This window comes from Cydia strobilella, chromosome 21 (assembly GCF_947568885.1).
Source record: "Cydia strobilella chromosome 21, ilCydStro3.1, whole genome shotgun sequence".
NCBI lineage: Eukaryota > Metazoa > Arthropoda > Insecta > Lepidoptera > Tortricidae > Cydia > Cydia strobilella.
The window spans coordinates 3714388-3741090 of record NC_086061.1 but is presented as its reverse complement, the minus strand read 5'-3'; the positions used below and the strand labels follow the sequence as shown (position 1 = coordinate 3741090).

The 26703-nt window shown below is 37.2% G+C and overlaps 1 protein-coding gene and 2 non-coding genes across 3 annotated transcripts in view; 2 read left to right on the top strand and 1 right to left on the bottom strand.

Annotated features, from left to right (window-relative positions):
• Nucleotides 1-22817, top strand: part of LOC134751010 (agrin) — an 82966-nt gene extending 60149 nt beyond the window's left edge. Inside the window, exons 3-12 of the mRNA XM_063686325.1 lie at nt 10463-10603; nt 11294-11441; nt 11905-12066; nt 15062-15205; nt 16228-16392; nt 17633-17794; nt 18878-19003; nt 19556-19732; nt 20124-20282; nt 21535-22817. Of these exons, the coding sequence (XP_063542395.1) occupies nt 10463-10603; nt 11294-11441; nt 11905-12066; nt 15062-15205; nt 16228-16392; nt 17633-17794; nt 18878-19003; nt 19556-19732; nt 20124-20282; nt 21535-21613 (1463 nt within the window). The 3' untranslated portion in view covers nt 21614-22817. The remainder of the gene's footprint in view (nt 1-10462; nt 10604-11293; nt 11442-11904; nt 12067-15061; nt 15206-16227; nt 16393-17632; nt 17795-18877; nt 19004-19555; nt 19733-20123; nt 20283-21534) is intronic.
• Trnas-gga (transfer RNA serine (anticodon GGA)) lies at nt 4577-4649 on the top strand. The gene has a single exon. It is a non-coding gene; the product is annotated as a tRNA-Ser (tRNA).
• Trnar-acg (transfer RNA arginine (anticodon ACG)) lies at nt 5384-5456 on the bottom strand. Its single transcript has one exon. It is a non-coding gene; the product is annotated as a tRNA-Arg (tRNA).
• Nucleotides 22818-26703: the final 3886 nt, after the last annotated feature.

The following is a 26703-nucleotide window of genomic DNA, read 5'->3' as shown; positions in this document are numbered from 1 at the left end:
TAGTATGATAGTGGTAAAGAGGTTTTCTGAGGGCCGATGTCTTAGATATATCGCTAGACAGATTTTCTTCCAGATAACCTTTGGCTTAGATGAATATTACGATCAGGACCATCTACTCAGTGTTATTAAGTAGCCAAAACTAAATCCGATAATGCCTAATTTCCCCTCCGGGTCGGGAAGTCTCATGAATGTCAGTTTTTAAAAAGCTATTTGTATGCGCCATTTTAAGGATTAAGTTTCCAAAGGACTTCAAGATACTGTCTATATGATACACATTGGATTTCACATCAGTAAATCAGCGCAGTCACATCGGAAGATCAGCGCTGGAAGTCGCCAGCATCCTGCCGATATGAGACCATTTCGTGGCAATTTCTTCTTCCTATACTTTTTCTGTTTTGTATATTTTTTCTTCTGTTTTTGTGCTTACGAATAAATTATTTTTATTCTATTCTATGCAACCGTAAAAGTGCTAAGATGATAACAGTCATGTAATCGTATCCGTGTCGTCGCCGTACCATTTAAATACCAACACTAAGCAAACAATTGCAGACTCAATGGCGTAAATTACCATTTTCGCCGACAATGACCAGGTCGCCGACCCGGCGCGTGCGGCACATACAAAAAAGTTCTGCATCCGATATAACTGGTGCATAATGTTATTATGTGCTATGTGCTATTTTAATAGAGGAAACAATAAGGTATTTTTATTTTAGCTGTAGGGAGAAAAGGCCCTAAATTCATCCTTTAAATTGTACTTACTATCCTTTTTTTTACAACCGAGATGAAACGTTCACATCGCGCATTAACTCGATGCACGTATGCTTAATTGCGATGTTAGCTTGTTAATTGCCGCAATGAAGGTGTTAATTTGTTATACATATAAAGGTAACCGGTCATCTTAAGACTCTAAATTAATTGTTATAAGAGTATGTTAGTTACTAATCTAATTATCGAGAGACAAATATGCCCCTTGCGTCGGGTCCCTATGACATTTAATTTTTATCTAGAATAGCTCTCACGTAAAATACTTTTTGTACAATTTTTTAGGAGTTTAGCACAATCAATTTATTAAGAAATTTACTAATAGTAGTAAATTCTTTATTGTACAAAAATACATATTAAAAATTACATGGTACAAATAATAAGATGTCCAAAGGCGAACTTATCCCTTTGAGGGATCTCTTCCAGTTAACCTTTGTGTAGATGAGAGGAGAAAGTGAAAAGAGGGTGACAAATGTAGCAAAATATACAACAAGGTACCAGAAAGACAAAGGATATAAATACATACAAAATTAATAGGATAAACATACAATATATTACACAAAAAGGAATGGGGAAAATACACTAAAAATTGGAAAGAAGTAGAAAAATATAAAGCAACTTACAATACAAATATAGGCACATTAATTAATCAGATAACCATGGCTTCTTTAACCTCTCCTAAATTTAACATGAAAGATACGGTAAAAACATATTTTCTTCAATTTTTTTTTTAATTAAGCCCAACTTCAACGAACTGTCATCATCATAACGACATCTTAATGACAAAAATTGTTACGTTTTTTCGACTGTAATGTGCGATTAATTTAAAGACTATTTATATATATATATACTATATATATATATATATATATATATATTCTTACACAAAACCTTAACCATCCTTTCCTCAGTCATTTAGAAAAGTAAGAGTGAAATCTAAACCCACGTCCAGAAGCCTTTTAAATCACCATGTTTACATTAACCAATCGTTGCTTTCCCTTGTATAGAAATCGCAGTCAAGTGCTCTCGGCGTTTTCGCTTTCTTTAGACGTGTCACATGTGCCAACATGTCAATTAAGTCTAACTACGTGTTGCAATTTGCAATCGTAAAAGCTCATGAATATAGGATCTACTGGATAAGACTGGGGGGTGGGGGGAAATGACTGAACGGGATGGCTTATGGAACATTTAGCAGAAAGGCGCTATTATTGTTTGTCCTTGACTTGCTTTCATTTCTGCCTACTTTTAAAAAGTTCTAAGTTCCATGTCGAAACGGTATTATTGTTGTTACCCACCGGTTCCTGGTGAGTAACAATGAAAACCAAATTACGTAGGTTGTTTTTGGTATGTTGTCACGAATGTTAAAACGTGTTTTTAATTTCGTTGCATTGCGTATGTTCTGTCCCTCACGGGCGCACGCGCCCATCTATAAAAATCCTTTATCTATGTAAAAGTTGCAGCTTTCCCGGGATATTTACTCGAGTAGGTAGATTTTGATTAGTGATTAGTGCGAGAGGTAGACAAATTGACCGAGCGAAAGCGAAGTCAGGGAATTGGTTCGTGTGTTTATCACGGACATTTGTTCCTGAGTTACACATATTTGCAATGTATTTGAGTATTTATCTATACTTATCAGCTATATATTGTCTAGTACCCACAACAAGCCTTATTGAGCTTACTGTGAGACTTGCGTAAGATTGTCCCTTATGGGATGGATCCATGGATTGTCCTTTATTAAAAATGTAAGCACAAGTAGTATAAAAATAACTTATCTAAAACATAAAAGGATGAACTATAGTTCTAATATAAATTCACTAGCTTCTAAGAAACTGTATCTCTTCCACATCAAACCCAGCGAACTAGGCGATAAATTGCCGACAGTAAAATAAATAACAACAGAGAGTTTACTTTACTTTGTAAACTGTTTTATTAAGCTTACTCTGTTTGTTGTTTGTTTGGGTCAAATTAAGTTAATACACACTTTTATTTAGCTTCACTGCGTATAATTGTAGGTATAATATTTATTTACGATACGTACAACGTTTTACAGTACGTAACGTTACGTAATGTGCTGTATAGCACAGTGTGTTGTAATGGAGCACCATATGCACTGTAAATATAATTGAGTGTGCTTCAAATCTTGCGACTTAAACTAAATAGAACCACTTCCCGGTGTCTGATCACTTGTAATTTGGGAGTATTTCCGTAATTTCGATGACAATGCCATAATATGCTAAAATAGATCTGATGTGATGATGCAATCGGAGAGTAACCAAAGGAACTCTTCGACGGAAAAACAAACACATCGAGTTTTGCTCATTAGAAAGGCCTAGTAGTATTTGATAGACATGCAAATGAGAAGGAGTACAGTCAGCAATAAAAATGTGTGTCACAAAAAAAATGTAAATTGTTCTGCTAAAGCTTACTACCAACCTGGAAATCAATTGCAAATTTTGATTTTATGTAACTTTTACTGTAAGGGGGCCTAGACAATATGACAATTGTTGACCGAAAACGCCAATCGAAAATTTATTTAAAAAAAATATACATATACATACATACACATATATATATATAATGGAGCTCAAAGCCACACGACTCCGCTGGCTTGGTCACCTGGAGAGGATGGGAGAGGATCGTGCTGTGAGAAGAGCGTATGTGGGGCACCCGGGCGGAAAGCGTCTTTCTGGGCGTCCCAGATACCGCTGGAGTGACGAAGCCCTAAAAGACATGTCCGCTCTCGGAATACCCAACCGGCGTGAAGTGGCGAAGGATAGGGCAGAGTGGCGCTTTTGGGTCACTGAGCCAGTGAAGTATGGAAATTCACGTGACTTTCGTAGCATCTGTCATTCCAGGAAACTATTAATTAAAGATATTTTACAACAAACATTCACAAGATACCTTCAAAAATGTATTAAGTAAGAATACCTGTTATATGTATATTTTTCATAGTCCTAAATTACTAGACCATACTTTACCATTGTATGAAGTAAACCATCTGCTCATAGTTTCTCCAATTAGTTCTGTGCTATTTATTTTGCGTCTCAACCTATTTTGAGCCTCGCAACAAAGTTATTTTATCTCGCAAGATATACAGCCTGTCTTCGCGCTACAGCGAAACTAAAAGTGCCTGGTTTTTACAGGCATAGAGCCCGATTCAGTTTCAATTACTTGTCATGGTTTTGAACTGGTTTTGATACGCCCCGACTTTCACTTCATTACACTTGCACCAATCACCAATCAGCGTGAGCTGTCTTCAAGGTGGTGTCAAAATAAAATCAAAACCGTCAAAAGTATAAATATCCCTATTCAGATTTAAGAACTTATTACGGTTTTGTTCCTGATAAAACATACCAACTCTAAGGGCGAGCAGTACGTGCAAGCGCGTGCTGCTCGCCAATTGGTCAAAGACGCCTAGTCTTAGCAAAGATAGATATAACTCCGTAATAGATGGATACAGTCTAAGGAAAAAACGTGCCTCGAAAATCAAGAAAATTTGATTCTCGTTCAGAGGGCGCTACTAGCTTTGGCCTACTGTCGTATAGATGGCGTTGGCGGTTTAGTTTGTTATTTTACAATTTTAACGCATATCAGTGAAAGAACATGGGTCAAAATCATAAAAATAATTAATGCAAATAAAAAAAACATTTATCCATTTAAATACATTTTATCGTATTTTTATAAATCTTCATTTTTAGTTTTAAAGTGTGTCGACAGATGGCAGTGAATTTACTGAGGTTACAAAATTTACTATGATAGTACCGCTCTATAGTAAGATGGCATATAGTCGAGAAATTGGGACCGGTTCCGCCGTGGCGGGGTAGCCTAGGGGTTTAAGGCGTTAGCCCGGATTGCTAAAGACGCTGGTTCGAATCCGGCCTTCACCACTGGAGGGCTTCGTCACTTTTTCTTATGACATCTATTTCAGTTTATAGTTATAGTAGTGACTACTTAAAAAAAACAGATCAAAAATATTTAAGTAATAAAATAATTTGATTTGTTCCCAAAGTTGTGAATAAAATATAGTTTTAATTTTATTTTTATACGGCCTTAGCGTATCACACGCTGATTGGTGCTGAAGAAATAGAATCGGAGAACCTACCGCGAGCCACGTCCGTGTTGCCTCCCTGTCACACTTATTTCCTAAATACTTAAATGCCAACATAAAAAACATCTATGGGCGTTTCCTTAAATAAATATTGAAAACCTGATTCTTTCAAATCTGGACATTTTTGGGCTCATTCTCCTCAGAATCGACAGCAGTCTCCATCCTGTCATTAAAAAAAGATGTCACGTTTTAGTGTGTTTTATTTTTCATTTATAAATATGTGCGTGACGTAGTGGAATGTACAATTTTCATACAAATTTTTGGGACCCATAAACACCAGGATCTGTGAGAATCAGGTTTTCAATATTTATTTGGCGCATTTTCTATGAAAAGGGACCTTATTGTCGATGGCGCTTACGCCGCACAGCGTCGCGCGGCATTGTATTAATATCGGAGCATCGTTTATATTGGCGTAAGCGCCATCAATAAGATCCCTTTTTATAGAAAATACCACATTTTAGAAAACGACCCCATAACACAGCAACAAATATTTGTGATGAACACACAAATAAATGCCTTTACCGGGATTCGAACCCGGGACCTCCAGCTTCGTAGGCAGTCTCACTACCGACTAGGTTACGAAGGCCTGACGACACGAGTCAAGGTCGTATCAAAATGAAATAAAAACCATATCAAATTGTTTGCAACGGAATAGGCCTTACTTAGCGGTTGTTTTATCACGGAGTTGGGTATCACCGATAATCTGAGACCTATAAGATAACATCTAGATACAAGACAAGCCAGTGGATAGTTGAACACAGCTGAATAATCCATAGATTATGTGTGCAGGTGACTATTTAAACTGTCCAGTCGTAGAGGAATACGCGTCGTGTGTAGAGGAATTTAATGATTTAAATTAACAATAAGGTCTCCAAAACGGTTAAATTTTTAAAGTGAGTATTCAAAAGTGAATTTAAAGTATATGTAGGTTCTTTGTTTTAAGTTGATGTCGACATGACAATATTTTTTCTCCTTATTTATTAAATCTTTCTTATTGATTCAGTTTCAGTCACTAAACTATATTCGCTACATAGATTTTGCGGTTTTTACTGCAGTTAGATTTTTTACGCGATTAAGTCCCATTTTTGAAAATAATGATGTGTAAAAATCGTGATTTTTTTTCTGTGTTTAAAGTACCTATTTTGTTGGGTTTAACTTATGAATATTAAAAAAAAATGTTAAGAATTATGCAAATTATGTTTGTTTTAGTTCCAACCACAGTAAGTACTACTTGGCTAAATGAAGAAAAACTAAGAAAAATATATCATATCATAATGACAGTTTCATACAGTAATATCACTTCACAACCAAGTACCCTTATAGTTTGACATTGACGTATTCGCTAGCGACTACATAAACTAACTCACAATGCATGTTTGGACTGACACTAGTGCAAGCGAGATGCACTGCGTTTGAGTTGACGCGTTTAAGGCCGCGTAAAACTCATGGTGAGGGTATCGTTGACCCCCCGAGCCTACTGTTATCTGCGCATGTGTTATCTCACTAGCTGCGGCTGCGACCACGATCTTCCATTAGTCTAGGAAACGGGCTATTTATTTTGGTCCTTTGCTGCTAGTCGAGGGGTAACATAATAATAAACTTTTCCCCTCACTAGCTCGGAAAGCCGTCTTTTATCCTTTAAAACAAGCGGGGAAAAACGCATTTTATCCACTAGTGGGGAAAGTAATTTGACCTTGGATGGAGCGTGTTTAAGTAGCTTTTGACAGATAACAAAACGTAAAACGCTCATAATAATGGTTCGTTCGATATTAATTATCATTAAATAAACGACGACCGGTCTGGCCTAGTGGGTAGTGATCCTGCCTGTGAAGCCGATGGTCCTGGGTTCGAATCCCGGTAAGGGCATTTATTTGTGTGATGAACACAGATATTTGTTCCTGAGTCATGGACGTTTTCTATGTATTTAAGTATTTGTATAAGTATTATATATATCGTTGTCTGAGTACCCACAACACAAGCCTTCTTGAGCTTACCGTGGGACTTAGCCAATTTGTGTATGAATGTCCGTATAATATTTATTTATTTATTTATTATTATAAATAAATGGTTTGAGAATTTAATAAAAAATACCAAATTTGGCTTTATTCAATGATTTTAAGTCATAAACCTTAAATTCCATAAGAAACATTTGTTTTTTAAATGATGTTGAATGTAATTCTGAACGCACAAGTTGAGTCGATGCAATTTCAAAACTCATCGTCATAAATGTCAACATTGTCAACAAAAATTATCTCACCGACTCCGACACGTAAAAATACACAACTTCCAGAGTTTTCTGTTATAATATCGTATTATCGTAAAAAATTTCAAAACGCATCGTTGACATTTCATACGTCAGAACAGAAATGTCAACATTGTCAACAAAATTTTTACTGTTCTTCTCACCGACTCACGTAAAAATCAGAATTTCTAGTGTTTTCTGTTATAATATCGTAAAAAAATTAGTGATTCCAGTGATGAAGATGATCTAACGCCTGTGGATGTTGTACTTTCCTCGCTATAGTGAGGGGAAAAGTTTTGTGTTACACACGGGTGCAAATGTATTTTATTTCTCGTGTGTTGAAACACTTGCTACGCTCATGTTTCAATTCCACACTCGCGGGTAAAATACAACTTTGCACACTTGTATAACAAATAACTATTTTACTTGTCTTAGCGAGAGGGACAGATATGCAAAACTGTTAGAAATAAGCGGTGTCAATGACTTATTCACTGTATCAAAGATAGATATAACTCCGTAATAGATGGATACAGTCTAAGGAAAAGACGTGCCTCGAAAATCAAGAAAATTTGATTCTCGATCAGAGGGCGCTACTAGCTTTGGCCTACTGTCGTATAGATGGCGTTGACGGTTTCGTTTGTTATTTAACAATTTTAACCCATATCAGTGAAAGAACATGGGTCAAAATCGTAAAAATAATTAATGCTAATAAAAAAAATCATTTATCCATATTCAAATACATTTTATCGTATTTTTATAAATCTTAATTTTTAGTTTTAAAGTGTGTCGACAGATGGCAGTGAATTTACTGGGATTACAAAATTTACTATGACAGTACCGCTCTAGTATAAGTTACTCTATGACTGTATTAAAGATAATGATAAAGATACTTTATTATTCAAGCAGGCATAGTACAATGCGCTTTTGAACGTCAAATAAAGCTACACCGGCTCTTACACTACACCTCTGCCTTAAGAAGATTTAAATCCCCCTCAATTAGAGGGGGGATTTAAATCTTCTCGAGATTTGTTATGTTCATAATCATCACTTAAAAATTATTAAGACAAACTTTGCCACTCTTTTTTTAAGAATAAAAAGAGCTTTTTATGAGCTGGTGTTGTAAAAATAACGTACCTACTCGTATACATAAAGTACTCGTATCTAAGCATGTTCTAACGCCGGATAATACAGTCGTGTTCAAAACTTTATAAGGAGGTTATCCGCTCAGATCTGCCGGGTCCACCGCGCGACCGCGACTAGGGAAGTCCATTAGTGTCTAGGGCAATAAGAAAATTCAATCCTTAGGCGACCGGCACGGTGGCGCATGTATGACAACCGCCTTAATACTGATGGTGTTGGCAATTTTGTATTTAGTGGATGCGGATGTGTAGGTCACCATATTTAAATCATTTATTATTGTGTAAATCATTAGCTGCTTCAAATTGCTACCAACTATTGTTATTAACATTGGCTTAATGAAAAAATTACAATCGTGTTTGATTTTAGTTTTTTAGTTCATTCATGTTTGTAGGTAGGTATTGTAGAGATATTAAAATTGTCATAAAACCATATCGCCCTAATATCACAATATTTTATTAAATTATCACCTCTGTTTTAATATTTAACGAAGATTCAGAGGTAATAAAGGTATGTTTACCGCTTTACTAAATTCATTAATTAATAAATTAATTAAAGGATGGATCAACATTCTTTTTTTTGTCATACGGTCCCGTCAGCCAGGGGGATAATATTAGCACAGTTTGTTAGAAGACATTTTGTAACACGTTCTATTAACATACTTAACAGATGATCCATTATGAAATCACAATATTCTATTAAAATTATCACCTCTGTCTTAATATTTAACGAAGATTCAGAGGTAATAAAGGTATGTTTACCGCTTTACTAAATTAAAGGATGGATCAACATATTTTTTTTGTCATACGGTCCCGTCAGCCAGGGGATAATATTAGCACAGTTTGTTAGAAGACATTTTGTAAGACGTTCTATTAACATACTTAACAGATGATCCATTATGAAATGAGCTTATATCACTTACCTATATGTAGGTAACTACCACAAAAACGCTTCTTTGGTTAATTTAAATACCACGAGACCCTGCGTTATCCAAGAGACCGTTAATATAGCAACGAGTGACAAGAAAAAGTTTTTTTTTAATCCTTGTTTAAACAGCTTGGTCACTTTTGTACGTGTACAAAAATGTGCCTATCTTCTACTTAGTCCCAACGCAACAAGTTTATATAAACATTTTGCATTCTCAGATAGTGGATGCCCAAAAATTTATTCACCAAAACATTTATACTATGGCAACGTGCACCTACGTCACAAACCGTCTGTGACAGCTATAACTTATAGGCACGTGACCTGTGACCCGACTGCACCGCGGTGCAACAATGCGACCAAGATCAAGCGTAATTGGGATGTGACCTACATTCGCTGATAGGGTGATTAGGTCACTAATGTGACTATTGCTTGCCGCTTTTGATCGGTTCACACCTGCATGACTTTGAAATAACATCACTGCTGTAGTCATTATACCTATAGTTATTTGTTATTTGTGATACAAATGCTGAAATTCTATAAGCTCGATAACGTACAAGCCAAACGTTTGAAAAACATCAACCCGGCTACAACTACTTACGGATATTTTTTTTCGTTAAAAATATTATCCCCTTTTCATAAAATGTTATAAAGCCTCAATTAGTTAATTTATGTCATCTCTTTCTTATAGATTCTTATAGATACAGTCAAAGTGACAGGTTACAACAGACAGACCAACGATTGTAGGTAGAGCATTTATGAATGACACCATTAATCTTTTAAAGTCAATGAAACATAGAACCTATGTTACTTGTACCCGCGTCATACTTAGAATCGTATTCACTGTCATTCACCAAAATCAGCTCATTTTTAGGGTTCCGTACCCAAAGGGTAAAAATGGAACCCTATTACTAAGACTCCGCTGTCCGTCTGTCCGTCTGTCTGTCTGTCTGTCTGTCTGTCTGTCACCGGGCTGTATCTCATGAACCGTGATAGCTAGACAGTTGAAATTTTCACAGATGATGTATTTCTGTTGCCGCTATAACAACAAATATTAAAAACAGAATAATATAAATATTTAAATGGGGCTCCCATACAACAAACGTGATTTTTTTGCTGTTTTTTTTTCGTAATGGTACGGAACCCTTCGTGCGCGAGTCCGACTCGCACTTGGCCGGTTTTTTACTTTCTGGTGAACTACACAACGAAGCACAGGCACAGGAACGAAGCTTAATTGTCCGATAAACACATTACATATATTTTTACATTACATTTTGTTTTGTTTCCAGCGGCATCGTGGATTGACGCCGCCCGCGACGCATCGTGCCCACGGATCTGCGGGCCCGCGCTGCAAGGAGAGCCAGTGTGTGCCACCGATGGATACATTTACCCTTCGCTCTGCGAGATGAGGAAGAAGACTTGTGGGAAAGGTTAGCTCATTTATAATTTGTAAACTTACTTAGGTACCTACTTTAGGGTCACGTCGTAAGTAAGTAAGCAATAAACACTTTATTGTATGAAAAAAGGCGGGTAAATGATGACTCACGTTAGACCGGGCCGTGTCCGGGCCGGAGCTTCCGGCGCTTCGTTTTCTATGAAAAGCATCACGTGATCACCTGTCATGCCATAGAAAAGTAAGCGCCGAAAGCTCCGGCCCGGACACGGCCCGGTCTAACGTGAGTCATCCTTAACAGCACAAGAAATTTAAACGGCAAACTTGTCGCTTAGTAAGGTCGCGGCCCTAAAATTTACAAAATTTTTGGTAAGGTGGTAAGAATGGTTGAAGATCGTAGCACTAAAATGGTATGCATGGAGCGTTTAGTATGTCCAGAAGTCATGGGGCGTCGAACGTCGATCAGTCGTCCCAGGTATCGGGTCCTTCTACATCGAACGGTTTTGTCAATCCAAGGTAAAATGTATCTCCCAAGGTTCTCAAAATTTATCCACACCTCCTGGGATGGAGCAAACTTGGATTTCTCGCATTTAGGACCAAATGAAGTTATTAAAATTATTTCCAGCTTGCTGGAAATTAATTCCTCAAAACGCATTTTATGGATCTAATTTGACTGGCCTAAATGTAGATCAGACATAATTTAAACCTCAACTTTAAACATTTCCAGGTGTCCGACTAGCGCCAGAACAGGGGTCCTGCTCCCGCTCCCAAGGGTCCAAGTGCGACCACCGCTGCACGTCCGAACGGGACCCAGTGTGCGGCACTGATGGAAGAACTTACCTCAATCGGTGCATGCTTCAGGTGGAAATATGCAGGTACTACTGCAAGGGTATACAAGGAATGTCTGAGTTTGTCTTGACTTGTTCATTGTTTATGCCTAAAGACCAGACGTTTCCCTAATATTAAATGATTCTAAAAGGAAAACTCATTGTCCAGCCGATGTCTAGTTTTTTTATTGCGAAGTCAATCCACATGTCGTCCGATCATTTCAAATATTATCTCTCTCTATCTCTCTCGCTGACCTGCTAGCATGAAGTGCGTTCTCGCGCGCGACTCCATACATCTTGCGCGACTTCAAGTATGGACAAGTATATCTTGAATATCTCTCTCATTCTTCCTCTCTCTCTTTTCGGTCATGTCTGAGGATAGAGGTCGCTGACTCTTGATCTCTAATTACAATGGGTTTTGATATCAAAATACAGGACGGTTGGTAGAAGTAAGAAGCCAGTGATAATCGTGTATTTGAACCTTCTTTTTCTATCTGTCTCTGTCTTCCAGGGTTGGCACCGGCCTGTCTCACTTAGGCGCCTGCAACAACATCAGCGCCCATCGCGAGAACTGTCCCGTTGACTGCTCCCAAGCTCCACTGGATGGACCCATCTGCGGTTCTGATGGAAATGTCTACAAGAGCACTTGTCAAATGAAACTGCTGACCTGCGGGTAAGTTCCGATTGCCTGATCAGATCATGGAACTGTTCAATAGTTTTCTTCTAAATTACATTGGATGAAACCATATGTGGCTCTGGTGGGAATGTACAAGAACACTCAATTGTCCGATGAAACTGCTGACCTGAGAGCAAGTTATGATTGCTTAGATAAAGGGTACTTCTAAGTGTGACAAGTTTGGTACTATAGGTAACTGTTGATACTTAAACAAATAGCTAATAAATGGATTTTGGTCCCTGAATTTATTTATTAATTCATATCAAACAATTACACAGTTCACATATACTGTAAATGCGCCAAACTGGAGTAACCAGTTTGTTGACGCGCCTTAATTAATATTAAGGTTAATGTTTACATTTGTGACTTATATTCTATTGTTAGTAGAAAAGAAAACGTCTTGTATGCCTAATCTAGTTGAGGGATTGCCAAGTTTACATTCTTGAAAGAGGTAAGGAGGTATTAAATAAGATATAGTATAATTAGGCACTTTGATTCTAAACTTTACTAGAAAAATTATTAGATACGCAAAACTGTAGGTCAGATTGATTTTATGGTTGAGTCGAAATTTAACCGAAATTGCTTGTGAAATTTTACCCCAAGCCAATTTATCGCCTTTTTTCTATGCTAGCTTGACGGAGATATTGCTTTATGTCTAGATACATACTGATCACCGTAATCATAACAATCATACCATTGCAGAATTGCAGATCATTAAAAGAACACATTATCCGTATCAGACTAACTTACCCAAGCGAATCATTGCGAGTTATGATTTAACAACCGTAAGTGGCATCGTGACTTAAACAATTATTACATTTAATGGAGTGCGAATACATGCCTCGTCGATTACAGCAAGTCCTTAAAACTAGTGTAGTAAGGTTGAAAATGTCAGAGTTTATTGAAGCGAAAAGGATTAGCCGTGAAAGGAAGCATCTAGAAATATTGCTTGGTTTATGGGATTTGTGAGACGGATACAATTACTATGAAGAAATTAATGACGTCAGGTGCAAGTAATTTATTATCATCATGGATAAATATAATTGTTAAATTATTAGTTGTGTTAACTTTCTACAGATATTTTTAAAGCTTTCTCTGGATTTTTATAGGTCATATTTCCTGTGTCAACAAGAATATCTTGTTGACACAGGAAATAGTTGTTAAGATTTTTTTAATGAGTAGTGTTGAGTAAGTTTAGTTTCATACTTACATAGTTTGCTCAAAAAATATTGTCCAGTAAATTAGTTTAATATGGACTGTAGTCGCCATCAGATATATCGGAGCGGCGAAGGTGCTCACAAATATCTGAACACGCCAATATTGTCAAGGCGTAAAGTGCTTGTTCATATATTTTTGAGCACCTCGGCCACTCCGATATATCTGATGGCGACTGTACGAGTGACTTTATTCTATTTAGGTATTTATTGTATGTTTAAAAATTAGAAATGCATTAAGCAATTCTTAGTAGTAGTTTATCGACTGATGATCAGGGTTAATTTTTCTATACTGTTTTTTAACTTCGGACATATAGAGGCCAATCCCAACTTACATTTTGACATAAAAATATATCTAAATGATGTCAGTCGCCCGTGCGTCTCGCTTGCGCCAATACATGTACGGACAAACTTTTAGGTAAGGACAAATTTAATTCTCTACAAGCATGATTACCCTACAACACCTAATTAATAAACATAAAACCTCTTTAACCGCAATGACAGCATTTTGATTATGAAGAAAATCTGTCAAACTTGAGTGAGATACGAGTTTTCAAAAGTAACCAGACTCTGATGACAGTGATGACACTCAATTTGACACAGAATATCGGTAGTTTAGTAATTTCTAATTGTAGGGCGACCATGCATGTTGTAAATAAAAAATTTTAATACAGTTGCTCAAAAAGTGCTACTTTTCGTGGCTGTTTAGCGTGCGGAAAGTTGGTTTTCGCGAACTAGTGCTTTTTACTTTTCCAATTTTTTTAAATTTATACTTGTTCCAATTCATGACTACTTATTGATGAGTGTTTATATTAGTTTCCTTTAAACGTCGTAATCAACATAAAAACCTACTGTTAATGTAAGAATACGAAAAATATGCATATTTCATATTTTATTACTTACCTCTTCATCATTATAAGTATTATAACACGTTTATTTTTTAATGTTGAAAAACCGTTCTTAATAAGTTGTCTGAATGGAACGGAACGCCTGTCAAAGAAGGCGTATTTTCTTACTGCAAGAATGTTTTAAGTTTCCAAAGGCAACATTCGATATTGTTTTTATAAATATACGATACACAAATAATCGTTAATAATGATATTTAGGTAATAATAGTACAATGTTTTAATATTTACAATTGTTTCTGTCTTATAGAACATGCATTTGAAAAAAAAACTCATTGAAGTGGGTTAAATAATAATAACAAAATCTATTCTAGTCGAATAAAAGCCAGAAAAACACCTCTTCATAATGTCAATGTCAATGATGTCACAGAATTAATAATATAAAACGTTTCGAATTCCATTCCTTAATACTTGTTGCTTTTCTTATTTTTTCGCAACTGTATTAAAAAACGTCGTTCGATACACGTGCGGATATGTCATTATTCACTCGTCCCGAGTCTAGATATCTCGGTACTCGTGAAGTAATGACATACTTTCCGCACTAGCATCGAAATGTACTATTTCAATACGACTAAATATTTACGTTAATCTCACTAATACGGATACGAAACAGTTGCTTATAAGTTACTGAATGTGTAGGCTTAATCCTGCTCACGTCTCCTGAATCAACCTGTATAAACGAAATGCATGGGCGACTGACGTCATTTTGATGACACCAATGTAAGTCTGAATGAACCTCATATACATGCGAAAATGCAAGCATGTGTAAAGTTAAAATTAATTATAAAATTAATTATAAAATTATCATTTCTGTTAGTCAAAAATTTTTATATACCATTACGAGTATGTCGTAATTCATTATAATGTCCACAGACAAGGAGTAGTGCGAACGAGCAAGAAACACTGTCAAACGACGCGGCACTGCCGTGAGTCGTGCTGGCGCGTCGCACGACCGACCTGCGGCTCCGACGGCAAACTATACGCTAACGCTTGCAGAATGAAGGCGACTAACTGTGGGTGAGTACTTCGAGACTTCTAATTGGCTAGTGATAAACACGAGATAATGACGCGAGTAGTGGTGGCGCGTCGCACGAGTCGCACGACCGACCAGTAGGCTGAGCACATGATTGACGCTACAGTATCTCGCCGCGAGATAGACTACCCGTATTTTACTAACTGTATGAATTAAAGGGGGACGAGTAGTCTATGTCGCGGCGAGATACTCTCGTGCCAATCATGTGCTAGCCCGGCTGCGGCTGATGGTAAACTGTATGCCAACGCTTACAGAATGAAGGCGACTAACTGTGGGTGAGTACTTCGAGACTTCTAATTGGCTAGTGATAAACACGAGATAATGACGCGAGTAGTGGTGGCGCGTCGCACGACCGACCTGCTCTGGTGACAAACTTGCAACGCTTGCAGAATGAAAGCGACTAACTGTGGCTAAGTAAGTAACTCGATTATTCTGATAGCCTGGTTGGTGGTACTAAAGTGATACTGCGGGAAGACTTGATGTTCTGACAGAAGATTATACGCCAACGCTTGCAGAATGAAGGCTAACTGTAAGTAGGTACTTTGACACTTCTAATAGGCTAGAGATAATGACGCGAGTACTGTGGCGCGTCGCACGACCGACCTGCGGCTCCGATGGCAAACTGGGTAAGTAACTCGACATTCTTGATAGCCTGAGGGCCTACCGCGAACCCCGTTCGACGTGTTGCCTCTCTGTCGCACTTGTAAATTCGTAAGTAAGTGTGACAGGGAGGCAACACGTCGAACGTGGTTCGCGGTAGGCCCTCTGGTACTAAAGATGGATCAAATGTTCTACGAGTCACTTAGACTTCGACTATGCTCAACAGTTTACTATTGAAATAGGAGGGTAAATTTCTGTAGGTCTTATATTCGTTGTAAAGGTGCGTCTAGAAGCCGCGCCTTGCAGCACGCGTATAATTCACGGGTGATAACCAAATTATTATTCGCCAGATTATCTTCAGATATTTACACCAATTTTCTAATGAAATGTGATTTCCTAATTCCAGAAAGCACGTGTTCGAAGTGCCGATGGCGTTCTGCGTGTCACAGGAGCGTACTTCAGGCGGCGAAGCCTGCGCAACCGACTGCTCGGGTCAGAAGGAGAAGCTTGTTTGTGGCTCTGACGAGAACGTGTATAGGAACGAGTGCGAGATGAAAATGCTTAACTGCGGGTGAGTCCTGGTTGCCTGGTATCTGTGATGGTGTATTCCACAAAAAGGTCTACTTTGTCGGGGACGCGACGCGTATGGCAGATACCTTAAATAACCTGCAGAAATCTGTATTATAACGGGTCTGTACTACAAAAAAAAAAAATTTTACTGTAGGCCCCTCAAACTGGCCAACACATGTTCAGCGATTTAAAAATAATGAAGATATTAGACTTCGTATTTTTCATGCAAATTAAATCATCATCATCAGTGTAATTTACGTTGCTTGTCACGCTTTAAACAAAACAAACTTCGCAATACATTGCGTCTTAGAATAAACTTTAGTGTGCTAAAAATAAAAATACGTTATTTTTAAAAGTCGCTGAACAAATTTTGGTCAGTTTGGGGGGTTTTTATTATAATTACAAGCAGAGACCAACTGACCAAGCAGGCTTTGTAAACAGGTAGTTTAAACTAGTTTGGTTGAGATAAATGTCAACCGAGAATACTCACTTTTATTACTCTTGATAAACTAACGGACTAATGTAAAAGCGGGCGGAGCGGCGGAAAGCGCCGAAATTTTAAAACGTAATAAATATAAGAGCCTCGGTAGAGAGTATCATTTCGTTCCATTTGGAGTTGAAACTCTAGGTCCATGGGGTCCCAGCGCGCATAAGTTGTTTGCAGAAATCGCGAAGCATCTGGTTGACGTAACTGGTGACCGAAGAGCTGGCGGCTTTCTCGCACAACGTATCAGCATTGCGATATTTGCGATACAGCGGGGAAATGCCGCCAGCATCCTTGGTACAATGCCTCAAGGGCCTATTTTAGATTTAAGCTAGTTATTATTTCGTTTACGTAGTACCACTGTATATATCTTGTATGTAAATAAATGAGATGTACGCAAAACGCAAATAACGATAAAAGAGAAAATTTAAAGAGAAGAATGATTAGATATAGTGCACGTAAAATGTAGACGTCAATTATTTATAATTAGCGTGATGTGTTTAGTTACATTCTTTGCAGAGACAACAAAGAATTGCGTTAGGTAAAAAATATTTATGCCTTAGAGAATTCAGGCATTGCGTTGGGTAACAAAAATGTGCCTGAGAGAAAGTTAAAGTGAGACAGGGCCACCGCATATTTCATAGCAATGATTCTTATCTATTACCGATATGAGCCCGGGCAGCGCGAGGAAGATGACGATAGATAAATAGATATGAAATAGAGTAGTATTAAAATATTTTTTTCTCAAATTCCACAGAGTGAGCAACAGGAAGATAGTGAAGAAGGTGGACATGGAGAAATGCCGAGCGAAGATGAACAAATGCCTGAAGGTCAAGTGTCCCAGCGAGTCTGACCCAGTCTGCGGCACCGACGCCACCGTCTACGCCAACCCGTGCCATCTCAAGGTCGCCACTTGCCTGTAAGTGCTTACAAAAGTAACAATACACGGAGATCACATTAAATATTTCTAAATTAACTGTCCAAATCTATTAAAAATAATTATGAACGTATTATTTCGGTCCAATTTTCGAGGATCTTCGTCTAGAAGTAACGACTGCACTGCCTTTCCTAATCGAGCGCGCGACGTGTAGGTACTACGCCCGAGTTTCACGGTCTGCTGTCATATGTTGGATTGCACACAACACTCACTGCGTCACTTGCTTAAGGCCCGTCGACACTTACCACCGACGCAGTACCCAAAACCGTTTTCAAACTAGGGGGCACCGACCAACCACTGTCACGATTGTTATTCTGATAACGGCTTATTTCGATAGCTCACACATACACATGTCGACATGTGACATGTCGATTGTCGAGTGATTTTCGGCTTAATAAAACGTGAGTAATCTGTTTAGAATTTAGAAGTTGTAAACGGGTCATTAGAGCATATGCTGTGATAATTTGAGGAGTCCTAAGTGAATCCATAAAACGTTCCAACTCATTTTACGTAACAATTTCAGTGTCTATGACAAGGATTTTCAGCTTAGAATAAATTTAAAAGTGGACAAATTACTGCCTTGGATAAGCCTTGAACTCACGGCCTCTGGATCGATACTCCAGCGCTCTGCCAACTGAGCCATCAAGACCTCATCCAAGCCAGCGAATCTTTCCACCATATGGGTCTAGTGGACCCTCAGCGCTGGAGTATCGGTCCAGAGGCCGTGAGTTAAGTCTCACCCAAGGCAGTAATTTCTCCACTTTTAAAGTTATAGCATAAATTAATAGCATAGTACGCAGACTTTTCTGCTTGTAAAAAATGAAAGGATTATCAGATCCTTCATTTCCACTCTTTTCAGTCTAGTACTTTCAGCTGCAGAGATAAAGTGTCCTCCTGCAGAGGAGGGGGGAGAACTTTATCGCTGCAGCTCCCGTACAATCGACTTTCAGATCTCTGGCCTTACAGTTCAAATGTTTGCGTTCACGTTGCTCCCGACTAAAACTAAGAAATACATTTGTGGTTGTTTCAAAATCGTTACCATATTTTTTTTTAATATTTCCGCAGCAAAGGAGTTCAGCTGGCGCACTTCGGAAACTGCACGTTGCTGCCGCGACTCGAGATCGACTGCCCGGAGAGCTGTGAGAACGCCGTGGAGCAGCCTGTCTGTGGATCCGACGGAAACGTTTACAAGTAAGCCTCGTTTTTTTTAACCGACTTGTTTTTATTACGTGGGAAGTGATAGCTAAAAGATGCCACTCGCCAAATGTATAAAGTCCATTTACGTTAAGTTTACACGAGATTGGCACTTTTGACAGTCACAATGTACAGCGCATTATACTTGATGTAAGATTTGGTGTGCAATTAGCGTAGACATGCTTAGCTCGTGCTTTAGCGGATTTAGTAAAAGCCGATATTTGCTTTCCTGCACGTCCACCATATTTGTAATAAGATAGCCCTATGGATAGTATGATATCAATCGCAAGTTAGTTATAAGCTAGGTCCCTGCCGAAAATCAGCCATGCGGCTAGACGTGGCATTACGCTGCGGCTAGCCGTGGCTTTACGCTGAGTGGGGGTCCTTTTTTCGTCCGTTATTTTTATACACTCTTCTATGTAACCTACCATCATGTGACGTTAATAAATGTATTATATTCTATTATATTTTATACGTTTTAAATTAGGTCTTATATTCTCGAAGTACATCTACCAAAGACTTTACCTAACCACTTCTCCAAAATTCCAGGTCTGAATGCGAGCTCCGCCGCCTCACCTGCGGCCAGCACGTGGTAACCGTGTCGGCCTCGCACTGCCGCACCACCGCGCTCTGCCACGAGTCGTGTCCCGACACACCGGCGTTCGTCTGTGGCTCCGACAACCGCTTCTACAAGAACGAGTGTATCATGAAGAAAGAGAACTGCGGGTATATCTTAATGACTTATGAAGTCCTGGTCCATTAGCATAAAAAGATCAGCAAATAAAACTATAGAATTATTTTACCAGAGTGCTTTAATGGTTACAAAGACAATTTGCATGGGGGCTTTCTTGAATGACCATGGAATTTGTGGCACAAAGAGTGCTGGTTGTAAACAAGTGCCAGGAGGCCTAGCCACGACGACAATCTTATAGAAAATGCCAATAGAAATTGAAATAATGCATGGCAATTGTCACGTGACTTTGTTACATGCCGATACATTTTTACTTTCACTTGCCGTTTGTCAATACAATTGTCTTGGCTAAGCTTGATTAAACAAGTGTAACTATTAGCTCATGATACCAGGACCCCATAACTAACCAGCACCCTCTATCCGCAGCAAACACGTGTTCGTGGTGCCGCTGAAGCGCTGTCTGGCCCGCTTCCAGTACTCCGGGTGTGCGCGAGTGTGCCCGCCAGAGTATGATCCCGTGTGCGGCACTGACGACAAAACTTACTCCAATAAGTGCTTCCTTGAGATGGAGAATTGCCGGTCTAGGTATGCTTTAAATTTATGCTATTTTGGTAGTTAAAGCAATATTGTTATATATAGTGCTTTAAACTCTCGCGTTTTGTACACATAATTAATGTCATTAACGAGTCTAACGCGATTTTTCATTATTTTACCTTTCTTCCGACGCTTCTGCTAGGTTGCAATGACTGGTTAGAATTGACATTTTGCTGGGACGTCAGTCTTCGCAACCTAGCAGAAACGTCGGAAACAAGGTAAAATAATGAAATTTAATCCCGTTTGACCCGGTAATGACATTAATTAGTTAAAGCATGTCGAAATTAACGCCCCTTCGCCAATGTGTTTACAGTACATATGGTGCTTTACCGCACTAGTGCGTTAATTAGCACATTACGTAACTATGTCTAAAATTTAAAAGGCCGTGTACTAAAACGTTGTACGATACATGTGCGATTAGGAAATTCGCAACGAGTGGTGATAAATTAAAACACGACCGAAGGGTGTGTTTTAAATCGACACGAGTTGTAATGTACTATTATGACACGGGTCAAGAATGTACAAGATTGTCTGTCAATTATTAAAAGTGCGACCAAATTCGGAATGACGTCGAATAATGACATGTTTTCCAGAAGCTTAAGAGTCTCAAGAACTTACCGGCCGCCACACAATTAAGGTTACTCTCATCATAGAGTAACTTATACTAGAGCGGTACTGTCATAGTAAATTTTGTAACCCCAGTTAATTCACTGCCATCTGTCGACACACTTTAAAACTAAAAATGAAGATTTATAAAAATACGATAAAATGTATTTAAATATGGATAAATGATTTTTTTTATTTGCATTAATTATTTTTATGATTTTGACCCATGTTCTTTCACTGATATGGGTTAAAATTGTTAAATAACAAACGAAACCGTTAACGCCATCTATACGACAGTAGGCCAAAGCTGGTAGCGCCCTCTGATCGAGAATCAAATTTTCTTGATTTTTGAGGCACGTTTTTTCCTTAGACTGTATCCATCTATTACGGAGTTATATCTATCTTTGCTCTCATTTCAAAACGACATACTGAAATAACATAACATGTCGTTTTTAAGTATGGTGACGGGTAATTATTGTGACTCTTAAAGCCGTTTATTTAGACCACGAAAGTTAAATTAAAAAAAAATCTTCTGTGACTGATGCGGTCAACATAATCTGTGACGTTTAAAAATAAATAATATAATTAAAAATTAAAATATATAATAATTCTAACACAATCCTTAAATATGTTTCAGGAGTTTGGTGTCATTAAAATACCTAGGCACATGCAGCGAACCTATCGCCGAGGAGCCGAAGAACTACCTTTATCGATAGAACCTATCGCCATCGATAAAATCACCAGTCATATCGACATTTCTTCCAATCCATATCGTTACTGGAATCCATTTTACATTAGTGCCAACTTATTTAAGTAATCAAAGTTATACCTTTGGTGGAAGACTATGTTCAGTATAGGTAAGGAGTCTTTTTCTAACCAAGGGTATTAAATGTGTATTCGGTTAAGCTTAAAAGTTGCATGTTATCAGATTGAAACCGAAACAGTCCTAATTTAAATTGTAAAAAAAAACTAAGTAGTTATTTGTTTTACAAGGGGGCAAAGTTATTGTTCAACTCCTCGTGTCAACATTGATAGCCGGGCACGCTTTGTGATTCCAACATCGAACCACGAGAGTAGCGAGTGGTTCGAAAAGTGGAACATTGAGCGTTACAAAGGTTTAAGACAATTGTGAGACAAAGGTTTCATGAGTGAAACACAATTTTTTTCACCACACAAACGCGAAGTAAATACTTATTGTAAAACATTACAAATTAAATCCAAATGACCGCTATTAAATATTATTTTGCCACTCTTGTGGATAAAATACAACTTTCTCTAAGAGAGCCTTTACGAGCTAGGAGTAAAAAAAAAACTGTTCGGAAGAGGTATAAATTTAACTTATACATGTGACTTTTTAATAAGCTTAACTTAATTTAGCGACCAACTCAATGAAATTCGTCTTCCATTTTATCGTGTTTAATATCTCTAGATTTCAATATAAAATAAATAAGTAAGTACAAAAACATCCAGTGTATGCTCCACTAACGCCTGCGCAATATTGACGTAAATTTACAAAAGATTTCAAATTTCAAATTATCAATTTTAATCTTTTAAGTGAACTTGATATTAAGAACTAAGTTTGGACTGTTTAATTTATTTTTCTATTTATTATCTAATCGTAGTTTAAGGTTTTGTAAATATTTAGTGAATTCTTTAACAATTATTTATTTTATTTATAAACTTTATCGCTGCATTTAAAGAAAAGACTTACCTTAAATGAATATTTTCACACATTTTATTAATTTTATGGAAAACTACTGAAGACAAAAATAGACGTCAATAAATTTGTAACATAAGATAAGGATAGGTACCTACTAATCTTTGCATTGTAAGAATAAACGGAATACAAATTTAGCACAACAGTTTTGTAATTAAGATATCTAATATAAAAAAAAAAAGTTTCCGCAAACTATATTCTGTTTCTTTATTCCGTAGACTAAAATGACATTTTATGTGGTACTAAGAAATGTCATGTCTTACACATGAAACATCATTTTAGTCTACGGAATAAAAAACAGACCTTAAAAATAAAGACATCCCAGCATCTCCACCATCTACGCATGGTGGAGATGCTGGGATGTCTTTATTTTTAGCTTGCGAAAAGTTTTTTTATATTCGAAATCATGCATTTTCCTTGTGGTCAACTAAACTATAGGTATAGTTCAATTGACCACAAGAAAAATGCATGTTTTTTTTCTCTGAAATTCGAGATTGCTAATTTAAAAATAGTTGAAATCGTAAATTAATCGTTGACCCTATTATTTGTAACTATTTTTAAGGAATTGATTTCTTTACTTTCGAACTAGCCTAGTATTTTTTTTAATGTGCAAAGACTAAATTATAGTTGACACTGCCATAGCTGTGTTTGTTCGTAAAGTTAGTGTTGTTTACTGTAAAAATGTAACAATTAGTGGTTCTTTTAAAATGCTTATCTAATTAATACTCTGTATACGCTCAAGTTTTACCTACTGTTTAAATAACAAGCGATTATTAAATTAAAACAATTATATATTGTGTTTCAATTGAATTTCTACCGGTAATATTGCCCATATTCCTCTTTCTTGGGGCCTAGACAAGTGACAATCGTTTGTAGAAAACGCAAAACGAGACTTCAATAATGCATGGAAATGATGACTTCACTTTTCATTACATCTTTTATCCCGTTACTTATACTTTGAGATTAGCGTTTGTCAATATATTTACGATTGTCATTTTGACTATGGCTTGTTTTTTTAGGGTTCCGTACCCAAAGAGTAAAAACGCGACCCTATTACTAAGACTCCGCTGTCCGTCTGTCTGTCACCAGGCTGTATCTCATGAACCGTGATAGCTATACGGTTGAAATTTTCACAGATGATGTATTTCTGTTGCCGCTATAACAACAAATACTAAAAACAGAATAATATAAATATTTAAATGGGGCTCCCATACAACAAACGTGATTTGTGCTGTTTTTTCCGTAATGGTACGAAACCCTTCGTGCGCGAGTCCGACTCGCACTTGGCCGGTTTTTTATGATATAGGAGGAAAACGAACAGGCGAATCGCCTAATTGTAAGCAATTATCGTCACCCACCTCTGCAACATCAGTAATGGACAAGAAACAATTATGGGCATTTTTTTCCGTAAACTAAGTTTTTAAGAAAAAGACTATATTTTTTTCATCTCAGCAGCTCGAACAAGCCTACTTTCGTCACTCCCTGGAGTGAGGAAAGTGCGACTTTCCTCACACCAGGGAGTGAAACAATGTAGCTTTTTAATTTAGTGAAGGCCATGAACTTCATACTTTTATTACATTTTTTTTATGGTACGGTACGGTACGGAACGGTCCGGTCCGATCCGGTCTCGTCTCGTATCGTATCGTATCGCATCGTATCGTATCGTACATATTATAATACTTTTTTTTCTGTTTATTCTGTGTAATTCGAAATACATTTTAACCTTTAATATGTTCTCACTACTGAGGTGAAAAATTATGTGTGCAACACGAGCGCAAAGTTATTTTACATCTCGTGTTTTTGAGTCCCTCGCTACGCTCAAGATTCTACCTTAGAATCACTCGCTTCGCTCGTGATTCCATTATAGAATCTTTCGCTTTCTCGGGACTCAAAATAAACACTCGCAAGAAAAACCAACTTTCCTCTCTTGTTGCACAAATAACTATAAACTAACAACACTATGTTTAGGTAACTGGTGGCCATATTAACTAGTGAAGATCATAAATGGTGGCCTATAAGGCATTACATCTTTGCCGTCTATTACTGGGTACTACCAAAGATAGATATAACTCCGTAATAGATGGATATAGTCTAAAAAAAAGGAAAAAGTAAAGGAAAAAAACCGGCCAAGTGCGAGTCGGACTCGCGCACCGAGGGTTCCGTACATGACATCATTTTAACAATGTACTTTTTATGTGAAACGTGAGTGAAAGGTACATTATTTACTTACATTTTTTTTTATTATATATCATATATACGAGAACCGGTGCTTACGCAGATACTTGCGTTTACAAGTTTGTATTATTGTTATATATACTGTATATTTTATTGTTATATATACAAGAACAATAATACAAGAACCGGTGCGTGCATACCTACGTATAACTTCCAGTATTGAACAGTCGAATACGTGTATTTTTTCCCCTCACTAGCTCGGAAAGCCGTCTTTTATCCTTTAAAACAAGCGGGGAAAAACGCATTTTATCCACTAGTGGGGAAAGTAATTTGACCTTGGATGGAGCGTGTTTAAGTAGCTTTTGACAGATAACAAAACGTAAAACGCTCATAATAATGGTTTGTTTGATATTAATTATCATTAAATAAATGGTTTGCGTATTTAATAAAAAATACCAAATTTAGCTTTATTTAATTATTTTAAGTCATAAACCTTAAAATTCCATAAAAACCTTTGTTCTTTTATAATGATGTTGATCATAATTCTGAACGCACAAGTTGAGTCGATGCAATTTCAAAATGCATCATTGACATTTCATACGTCAGAAATGTCAACATTGTCAACAAAAATTTTACTTAAAAACTTCTTACGTAAAAGTACAGAATTTCCAGAGTTTTTTGTTATAATATCGTAAAAAAATGAGTGATTCCAGTCGATGAAGATGATCTAACGCCTGTGGATGTTGCACTTTCCTCGCTATAGTGAGGGGAAAAGTTTTGTGTTACACACGGGTGCAAATGTATTTTACTTCTCGTCTGTTAAAACACTCGCTACGCTCAGGATTCTATTTTAGAACCACTCGCTTCGCTCGTGGTTCAACTATAGAATCCTTTTGCTTGCTCGTGTTTCAATTCCACACTCGCGGGTAAAATACAACTTTGCACCCTTGTATAACAAATAACTATTACAAACTATTAGTTAGTTAGTACTTCGCGCCCTTGAAGAGTGCCCCTCCAAAATACGAATACAGTGTAATAGAGTATTAAAAAAACACTTTTATATTAGGTACCTATCGAGAGAGAGAGAGATACATAAAAAATAAATAAATATTAAAAGCTTAATAAGATAAGAAGTGTAGTGTGAAACCTCGTTCGAAACGCATAGAGCAACGAAAAAAAAAAACAAAAACTGATGACAGTGACATTTCCTTCGAATGAGGATAGTTTAGTTTTGCTGTTTGAAAATGATACGTTGTTCCGTTAGTGTAGGTTGCGTCGTCGTCATGTGTTGCGAGTCGGTACCGAGGAAAAGAAGAGAAGGAAAAAAAGGCACAGACGCTAGTTGGGAAGAGTTGGTTTTGCTGTAAGTACTTAAAAATAGTTATTTGTTATACAAGGGTGCAAAGTTGTATTATTTGCATCCGTGTGTAACACAAAACTTTTCACCTCACTATAGCGAGGAAAGTGCAACATCCTCAGGCGTTAGATCATCTTCATCACTGGAATCACGATACGATTTTTTTACGATATTATAACAGAAAACTCTGGAAGTTGTGTATTTTTTTTTTCTAAATGAAAACATTTATTTTACTCGAGTCGGTGAGAAAAGTTTTTAAGTTTTGAAAAATTTTGTTGACAATGTTGACTTTTCTGACGTATGAAATGTCAACAATGCGTTTTGAAATTGCATCGACTCAACTTGTGTGTTCAAAATTATTATAAAAAAAAAGTTTCTTATGGAATTTCAAGGTTTATGACTTAAAATCATTAAATAAAGCTGGTATTTTTTATTAGATTCTCAAACCATTTATTTAATGAAAATTAATATCGAACGAACCATTATTATGAGCGTTTTACGTTTTGTTATCTGTCAAGCTACTTAAACACACTCCATCCAAGGTCAAATTACTTTCC